The sequence below is a fragment of the Centropristis striata genome, chromosome 7, assembly GCF_030273125.1.
Source record: "Centropristis striata isolate RG_2023a ecotype Rhode Island chromosome 7, C.striata_1.0, whole genome shotgun sequence".
In the NCBI taxonomy this organism is placed as follows: Eukaryota; Metazoa; Chordata; class Actinopteri; order Perciformes; family Serranidae; genus Centropristis; species Centropristis striata.
The window spans coordinates 4,852,281-4,862,190 of NC_081523.1; the positions used below are offsets into that span (position 1 = coordinate 4,852,281).

Below are 9,910 nucleotides of genomic sequence, written 5' to 3' on the forward strand. Positions count from 1 at the left end.
GTAAATATTTAGCAGAAAATGGAAAATAATAATTATTGTACTAGAATAAATGTAATTATTGCACTTGAATAAATGTAATTATTACACTAGAATAAATTTAATCATTGCATTAGAATAAATTTAATTATTGCACTAGAATAAATGTAATTATTACACTAGAATAAATACTTTTTTTCACCATAAAAAATGTAATTATTGCACTAGAATAAATATAATTATTACGCTAGAATAAATGTAATTATTGCATTAGAATAAATTTAATTATTGCACTAGAATACATTGATTTATTGCACTAGAATAAATGTAATTAATTCACTAGAATAAATGTAATTATTACACTAGAATAAATGTTATTTTTTTCACCAGAAAAATATGTAATTATTGCACTAGAATAAATGAATTTATTTTACTAGAATAAACGTAATTATTACATTACAATAAATGTAATTATTTCATGAGAATAAATGTAAATATTGCACTAGGATGAATGTTATTGTGCCACTAGCATGAATTTAATTATATCGTTTTAATAAAATACCGACCTAGGGCTTTTATTGTGAAATGTCTTTATTTTCCGCAATAAACTATTTAAAGCACATCATAAATATCTTATTCGAACAACTTTCTACTTGTATTGTCTCTCTCGAAAGCGCCAGGAGCTTTTTACATGATTTTCTTGTAAATATTTTGCAGAAAAGGGAGAATTTTTCAAGTTTGAGTCTATGTTCTGATGTAACAATTAGCAACAAGGAAACAAGACGAGTCCAACAACTGCAGAAACAACAACAACAACAAGTCTCCGTCGTTAAATTTGACGTGCTGATGATAGAGCTGCTCTCTGATACGTGCTCAGACTCCTGCACCTCTCTCAGCCTCATTTTATTTCTTACCTGCAGCCAAACTTGTGTGTGGGAACCTTGACAAGGTGGAAGAACAAGTATGCACAGCAGTAACTGGGAGAAAAGCACCCCAGGGCGTCAGTTGCTGACATTCTTGCACTCAGCAGCGAGGTGCAGCTCTGTATACTGACATGATTTCTTCTCTCTCTCTCTTTTTCTCATTTCAGTCATTTCAAGGCAGTCAAGGAAGAGCCTATCTGTTTAATTCAGTGTAAGTATGAAACACACACCTTAAATTCACCTCTCCACACTGGGAAACTTTAGCTGCATTTTGTTTGTTGTTTGTGTGTAATTTATAAGTGAGCTGGGGCTTGTAAATAAAAGTTACACGAACCTACAAGCTGCTTATTTATTATTTATTTATCAGCCGGAGTTATTAAACGACTGCTTTGCCGTCACACTTGTTAACTTCTGTTTTCTGTGCAGCTGTTAAGCCACAATGACTGAACATAGGGCTGCAGGATTATGGCCAAAATGATAATAACGATTATTATTCAAGATTATTCATCATGTTAGGGAAAACATCTGTATTTTTATTGCACTACTTTTAAACAAACAATAGGAACAGTTTTTAGTGTGTGTTCACATACTATTGTAATAGAATAAATGTAACTGTTGTACTTAATAAAAATAATTACTGTACTACAATAAATGTAAGTATTATACTAGAATAATGTAATTATTGCACTAGAATAAATTTAATTAATGCTCTAAAATAAATGTAATTAATGCACTATAATAAATGTAATTAATGCACTATAATAAATGTAATTATTACACTATAAGAAATGTATGTATTGTACAAGAATAAATGTAATTAATTCACTAGAATAAATGTAATTATTGTACTAAAATAAATGCAATTATTGTAGTAGAATACATGTAGTGATTGTACTAACATAAATGTAACTATTTCACTAGAATAAATGTAATTATTTCACTAGAATAAATGTAATTAATGCACTATAATAAATGTAATTATTTTACTAGAATAAATGTAATTATTTTACTAGAATAAATGTAATTATTTTACTAGAATAAATGTAATTATTGCACTATAATAAATGTTATTATTGTACTAGGATAAATGTAATTATTACACTATAAGAAATTTAATTATTTTACTAGAATAAATGTAATTATTACACTATAAGAAATGTAATTATTGTACTAGGATAAATGTAATTATTACACTATAAGAAATGTATGTATTGTACAAGAATACATTTAATTAATTCACTAGAATAAATGTAATTATTGCACTAAAATAAATAAATAAATAAATATATTATTTTAATAAATTGTCGACCAAGGGCTTTTATTATGAAAGGTAAGAACAGAAGCAATAAAGCTGTATATACTCAAAATAAAAGACTGGGAGATAAGAGTTTACTGTCTTGGTTCAAACAATTGTGTTATAATGTTATTATTTATTACTATTATACAAGTATAGGCACAATTTAAACACCGTCCAATGGCTGATGCAATGGCTCCGTCGCTAACTGTGCATAATCTCAGCAGCTGGTCATAAACCAACCAGCATGGCTAATTATGCACAGAGTCTCCGTTTATCGTAAACATAGTGATAACTTTGACAAGTGTTCTATTTGGCCATTTCAATATCATAGATACCTAATAAATAACACCAATGACCTACAAAACACTTTTTGTAAGTAATTAACCGGCATCACTAACTGTGCACAGAGTGTCTGGTGCTTGTTGTAAACAAACAGAGATCGCTAAGTGAACACCTCCTGCAGCAGCAGCACATACACACTGTACTGCTACAGAGCTAACTGTTAGCCTGTTAGCACATACACAATGTACTGCTACAGAGCTAACTGTTAGCCTGTTAGCACATACACACTGTACTGCTACAGAGCTAACTGTTAGCCTGTTAGCATATACACACTGTACTGCTACAGAGCTAACTGTTAGCCTGTTAGCACATACACACTGTACTGCTACAGAGCTAACTGTTAGCCTGTTAGCACATACACACTGTACTGCTACAGAGCTAACTGTTAGCCTGTTAGCACATACACACTGTACTGCTAAGGAGCTAACTGTAGCTAACTGCCACTAACGGCGGCTCTTCTTAACGAGCCGACCCCCGCCGCTCGTTAAGAGTAAGAAGGAGTCGCTGGATTTGTCGCTAGTTGCTTTCCTGAAAAATAGTCGCTAAGGGGGTCGGAAAAGTCGCTAATTATAGCAACAAAGTCGCTAAGTTGGTAACACTGCTTCACCGGCTTTTACAAATGGCGCGTGCTATTGTGAGTACTACGTCACATCCTGCTTAGTGTTCTATCCAATCAGTAACCAGGCTTTTGTCAGGGGAGAAAAACGGCCCTGCTCTTTGACAGGGATGAAAAAAGTCCCAAAAAAGTCCGCTCTGGACGGCTCGTATTCAAATTAGGGGCGTTCCAGCGAGTGAGACCCGCCTCATTCAGGGTATTGGACCGTAGTGGAAACAGCTCTATTAAAAGAGCCTTAATTTTCCTGGGAGATGGTTCCCCGTGGCAGACTGAACTGCATAATGAAAGCGAGGTTTATAGGAAACCAATCCAAACACAGATGCTGTCATTATTCTGTCCCCATTACAATCTGCAGGCAACATTTTCTCCTTAATGACAAGTTAAAGCAAACAACGTGTCTATTGCCACTTTAAATGACCGTTAGTTGCACCTGATTCATGATAAAATGGTCATTAAAATGCTTCTGAATCAACGGTTATACGTTACCTCGGCATCTAAAAAGCGCTCTCGTCTGTCGATGCTGCAGAAGCTGCTGGTTAACGTCCATCTCTTCAACGCCATGAGCCTCTTTTAGTGGTTTATTTCTTGCTTGGTCGGTTTCGGGGCCTCGGCTCTCAGTCTTCATGAAACACACAGAAGTTTCTCTCCCCCTCAGAGCTCTGAGACATTTTCAGGTGTCACGGTGCAACTGCTTTGTGCCACCCGACTCTGAATTACATTGTTCCTCGCTGCCAGAATGAATTGAATGAGAGAAACACTTTACAGACTCCAGACTACGAATAAATCATTCCAGTCACGCTCAGTGTGAAAGGGCCTAAAATGTTCATAATGCTTCACAGGTAACAAGACATTAAGCCTAAAAACAGAGACGTTTAGTGTGGAAATGAAAGTGTAGATGTCTGCATGAAGCTTGTTTACATGTAATGTTTATTTGTCTGTGGCATTTCCTTTAATTAAGAAGTTAATCAGCAGCACAATGTTTACAGAGAGGAAACGGTGTAACGTTTAGTGAGAAAGAAAGCACAAATATATGGAAAAATCCAGAACAAAACATTATTTCTCTGACAAATAAGTGAGTTTTTTTTTTTTTATATAATTTTATTATAGTGCAATAATTACATTATTTATAGTGAAAATAATTACATTCATGCTAGTGCAAAATTACCCTTACAGTAGTAATATAATTACATTTATTGTAGTGGAATAATTATATATAACTTTTTTTTAAATTGTATTCTAGTGCAAAAATTATATTTACTCTAGTTAAAGAATACATATATTCTAGTGCAAATAAACGTTTAGACTAGTGCAATAATTACGTAATAATTATGTATTATATTAAAATAATTATATTTATTATATTAAAATAATTACATTTATTATATTACAGTAATTACATTAATTATAGTGAAATAATTACATTAATTACAGTGAAATAATTATATTTATTCTCTTACAATAATTATATTAATTATAGTGAAATAATTACATTAATTGCAGTGAAATAATTATATTTATTCTATTACAATAATTACATTAATTATAGTGAAATAATTACATTTATTCTGGTGAAATAATTAGCAATATTCTAGCGCAATAATTATATTATAGCGAAATTATTAGATATATTCTAGTGCATTATTAGACCAAAACATTATTAAAAGGAGAATAAAATATTTATATTTACAATTTTATCTACTCTATATAATTAGAATTATAGAATAGAATATTAGAATATAATTTGAAAAAAAGCACAAATATACAGAAAAATCAACAACAAAAAAACATTATTTCTCTGACAAATAAGTATTTATTTATTTAGTTCTGTACTTCAGTGCAGTTTTATTCAAGTCTTGGCACCTTTAGGAGACTTTCTACTTTCCTCCGGTACACTTATCTGAAGATATAAAAGATAAGATAACGTCATAAAAATGTCACAGTTGTCAGGTAAAGAAATATCTCCAAAATGTCAATCTTTTTGATAACAAGAGAAATGTATGTATGCATGTATTTATGACATTTGGAATTCCTTCCCAATTCCAAGAAAAATACCCATATTTTCATCTCGTATTGAAAAACTAGAATAAATGTAATTATTTCACTAGAATGAAAATAATTATTTTATTGCTATAAAATTAATTATTGCACTAGATTTAATTTAATTATTTTATTGGATATATGTAATAATTTCACAATTTAAAAAAAAGGCATTATAAGACTAGAATATATATCAGAATTTCCCGAGAATAAATGTAGTTATTGCACTAGAATATATGTAATAGAATAAATTTAGTTTTTTAAAACTATTTCAAAAATATATAAATAATATGTATAAATTATTCCACTAAAATACATTTTATTATTTTACACAATAAAATGAATTATTGACTAGAATGAATGTAATTATTTCACTATAATAAAAATATTTAAAACATAATTATATATATAGAAATTATTTTCACTACAATATATGCAATTATACTACTGCTATAAAAGTAATTACTGCACTAGATTTCATTTATTGATTGTATTGGATATATGTACTACTTTCCTAAAATAAAAGTATTTATTGCACAAGATCCAGGAGGTTTTCCCTCCATATACAATCATCCAATCCAATCCACTTTATTTATATAACACATTTTTAACAAACACAAGGTTTCCAAAGTGCTGCACAACATTAAATAAATAACACAATACAAAGAGATGTAGAAAACAATAGAACAGTAAAATACAATAATAATAAGATGAAATAAATTAAAAATAGAATAAAATATAAAATGTACTGCCTGCACAAATAAAATATGGATGTATACAAATAAAAAAAATAAAAAAACATAGAATCATAAAATCATTAAAGTGATCATAGTTTTGATAAAGATTGAAGCGTTTCTTTCTCTGCTCTCTGTGACTTTCTTGACCTTTCCCCTCCTGCAGGGTAAATGTCGGCTGCGGGCCAGCTGAGGAGCGGGTTCTCCTCACAGGTTTACATGCTGTGGCTGATATCTACTGTGAAAACTGTAAAACCACCCTGGGCTGGAAATATGTAAGTGTCTTTAAACTTTCACCCCGAGCCCCTTTTTAACTTTCCCGTCCTCACGTCCCCTGATGCTCCATTTTTTACTCTTTACTTTAGTTGTTGTGCAACTGTGCGGCCTCCTGGCTGGCGAGGGGACAAATTATGCGATTACAGGTCAAAGGAACAAGGTTGCTCTCATTAAAGCATTGCTTGTTAAAGCCATGGTGACAGTTTTTTTTCTCTCAGGGTTGTGTTTAGGCTCAGAGATGGAGCACTCGGTGGTCTCCTAGAGCGCAAGATAATTACAGTGGCGAAAGGTTGTCTGCAGACAGCCAGGCTGGTACCTCTGAGAGGCTACAGTGATTAAATGTCAGGCCATTTTGAAGAGGCTTGTCCCAGTAATTGTCTGAAAAGACTAAAGAAGGGTGTAAAACAACTGAACAAAGTATAAGACAGGGATTCACCCCCCCAAAAAAATAAAAAAAATGCATGTTTCCTCTTAGCTGTAGTGCTGTTTATTGATCTAGATTGTGTTGTTGTGATTTTTTTTGTCTCTAATAATGCACTAGAACATGTAATTATTTCGCTATAATGTAATTATTCCACTAGAATATTTCTAATTATTTTATTAGAATTAATGTAATTATTTCATGAGAATAAATTTCATTATTTCACTATAATTATTGTAATTATTGCACTAGTCTAAAAGTTTCTTATTGCACTAGAATATATGTATTTTTTTAACTAGAGTAAATGTAATTTCTGCATTAGAATATATATATTAGAATAAATTTAGTTTTTGCACAAGAATAAAATTATTTTTAAAATATATAAAAATTATATATAAATTATTCCACTAAAATACATTTTATTATTTCGCACAATAAAATTAATTATTGCACTAGAATGAAAATAATTATTTTATTGCTATAAAATTAATTATTGCACTAGATTTAATTTAATTATTTTATTGGATATATGTAATAATTTCACAATAAAAAAGGTATTATAACATTAGAATATATATCTAGTTTCCGACTAGATGGCACTTTACTTATGGTGCTTAAAGCGCTCAAAATATATATATGGGCTGGTACCTCTGAGAGGCTACAGTGATTAAATGTCAGGCCATTTTGAAGAGGCTTGTCCCAGTAATTGTCTGAAAAGACTATAGAAGGGTGTAAAATAACTGAACAAAGTTTAAGACAGGGACTCACCCCCCAAAAAAATCAAAAATGCATGTTTCCTCTTAGCTGTAGTGCTGTTTATTGATCTAGATTGTCTCTAATAATGCACTAGAACATGTAATTATTTCACTATAATGTAATTATTCCACTAGAATATTTCTAATTATTTTATTAGAATTAATGTAATTATTTCATGAGAATAAATTTCATTATTTCACTATAATTATTGTAATTATTGTAATAGCATAAATGTAATTATTGCACTAGTCGAACAGTTTATTATTGCACAAGAATATATGTATTTTTTTAACTAGAGAATATATATATTAGAATAAATTTAGTTTTTGCACAAGAATAAAATTATTTTAAAAATATATAAAAATGATATATAAATTATTCCACTAAAATAGATTTTATTAATTATTAATAATTATTTTGCTATAATGTAATTATTCCACTAGAATATTTCTAATTATTTTATTAGAATTAATGTAGTTATTTCATGAGAATAAATTTCATTATTTCACTATAATTATTGTAAATGATATATATTTCCGAGTTTCCGACTAGATGGCAGTTTACTTATGGTGCTTAAAGCACAGATAATTGCACTTGACAAGATTTCTTATATTAAGATTGTTAAATCTAGAAATAAGCCTGTTGAACGCTTAAAATGAGAAATTAACTCTTAAAACGAGAATAAAACCAAGAGATTTCTTATATAAAACCAGAATAAGAGAATGAGAGGCTACAGTGATTAAATGTCAGGCCAGTTTGAAGATGCTTGTCCCAGTAATAGTGTGAAAAGACTATAGAAGGGTGTAAAATAACTGAACAAAGTATAAGACAGGGACTCACTTAAAGCTGCTCCTTCAGTGACAAAAACAATTAGAGCGTCAGAAAAAAAAAAAAAAAAAGCCCTGCAAGCAAAACAGAGCGGAGCTGGTTTACAAGGCAAAGCAGCCGGAGCAAATAATCAAAGACACAGAGCCACACGTCCACATCCTGGTGCTCCTGAAGCTCAGCGGGGCTGAGACGCACGGCGGAAATCAGACGGCGCTTCAGGAGGCGACGGCGTGTTGTCAGACAGGAAGCTGACACATTTCAAACAGGCTGGTTTAGACACTGGAGGAAAGCTTTGTTTTCAGTTTGTTTTTTCTCGAAACGTCCCGCTGTCCTCAGGTTATAACGAGGCCAGATGAATAAATGTGCATGAAGAAATTCACTGCTGAGTTATTACATACTTAAATATATGATGTATGCCTCCTCTGCAGCGTTAAAGGGACAGTTCACCCCCCAAAAAAATCCAAAATGCATGTTTCCTCTTAGCTGTAGTGCTGTTTATTGATCAAGATTGTGTTGTTGTGAATTTTTGGTCTCTAATAATGCACTAGAACATGTAATTATTTCGCTATAATGTAATTATTCCACTAGAATTATTCTAATTACTTTATTAGACTTGATGTTATTATTTCATAAGAATAAATGTAATTATTTCACTAGTCTAAAAGTTTATTATTGCACTAGAATATATGTATTTTTTTAACTAGAGTAAATGTAATTTTTTTGCATTAGAATAAAATTATGACATGTTTCTGAGTTGAAGAGTGTTAAATGGAAGCGCAATTGCAACAGCAATGTCTCTCCACAAATCATGACCTGGTTACTCAAAATAATCCACATTAGAAGATTATATACGAACACGAAAATTGACCAAAATTGCCTCACCTTTATTATCACGATTAAACCCAAACAGGAACAGACTAATTTTAGTTTTACAAGACCTGTAAGTCGCCGTGTTTCTCTGCTAAACTGCAGACGGACTGACCCCTGGTGGTGGCTTCTGTGCATTACAGATTAAAACAAGATAAATTATATAACACTTCTAAATCTAAAGTTTTTCACAAGTATTGCTCGACCACTGTTTGTAACTAAAGTTTTCCTCTTTGTTTTTTCTTTGTTTTTTTGCAGGAACACGCGTTTGAGAGCAGTCAAAAGTACAAAGAGGGAAAGTTCATCATCGAGCTGGCTCACATGATCAAAGACAACGGATGGGAGTGACGCTGCTCCTTTCTTTTTTCAGACCTTGGAATGATCTTTATTGAACTGCGTGGAGCGACGACCATCCACCACCCTTCCCTCCCCGACCCCCCTTAAACAAAACAAAAAACAGACTCCGCCCCCTTCGCCTCCTTCACGTGCACACACACACACACACACACACACACCCACGTGCTCATCGTGAAACTGAACGGAACATTTTATGATTAAAAAAAAAAGAAGAAAAACGACGAGGAAGTGGAGCAACTGTTGAAAAATCACGTCACAGGAGTCCTGTCGTTACTTTAGAGTTTGTGTGTTCTCGGAGCTTTTTTTGGGTTTGTTTGACCCGCGGCCCCCCCTCACCCCCCCCCCCCACCGAACCACGCTTACAAGTGATTGTGGTGAAGCGGCGAGCACTCAGCCAACGGAGACAGACTTCAGAGGAAACGCGTCTTTGTTTTGTTCCCTCCGCCCACCCAGCAGACGGATGATGATCGTTTTAACGTT

The 9,910-nt window shown here is 32.2% G+C and overlaps 1 protein-coding gene across 2 annotated transcripts in view; it reads left to right on the forward strand.

The window, feature by feature from the left end:
* LOC131975459 (protein yippee-like 1) overlaps positions 1-9,507 on the forward strand; it is a 53,383-nt gene extending 43,876 nt beyond the window's left edge. For both annotated transcript variants that reach the window (XM_059338162.1, XM_059338161.1), the window contains exons 3-5: positions 1,067-1,110; positions 6,092-6,200; positions 9,332-9,507. In XM_059338162.1, the coding sequence (XP_059194145.1) occupies positions 1,067-1,110; positions 6,092-6,200; positions 9,332-9,421 (243 nt within the window). In that variant the 3' untranslated portion in view covers positions 9,422-9,507. The remainder of the gene's footprint in view (positions 1-1,066; positions 1,111-6,091; positions 6,201-9,331) is intronic.
* Positions 9,508-9,910: the final 403 nt, after the last annotated feature.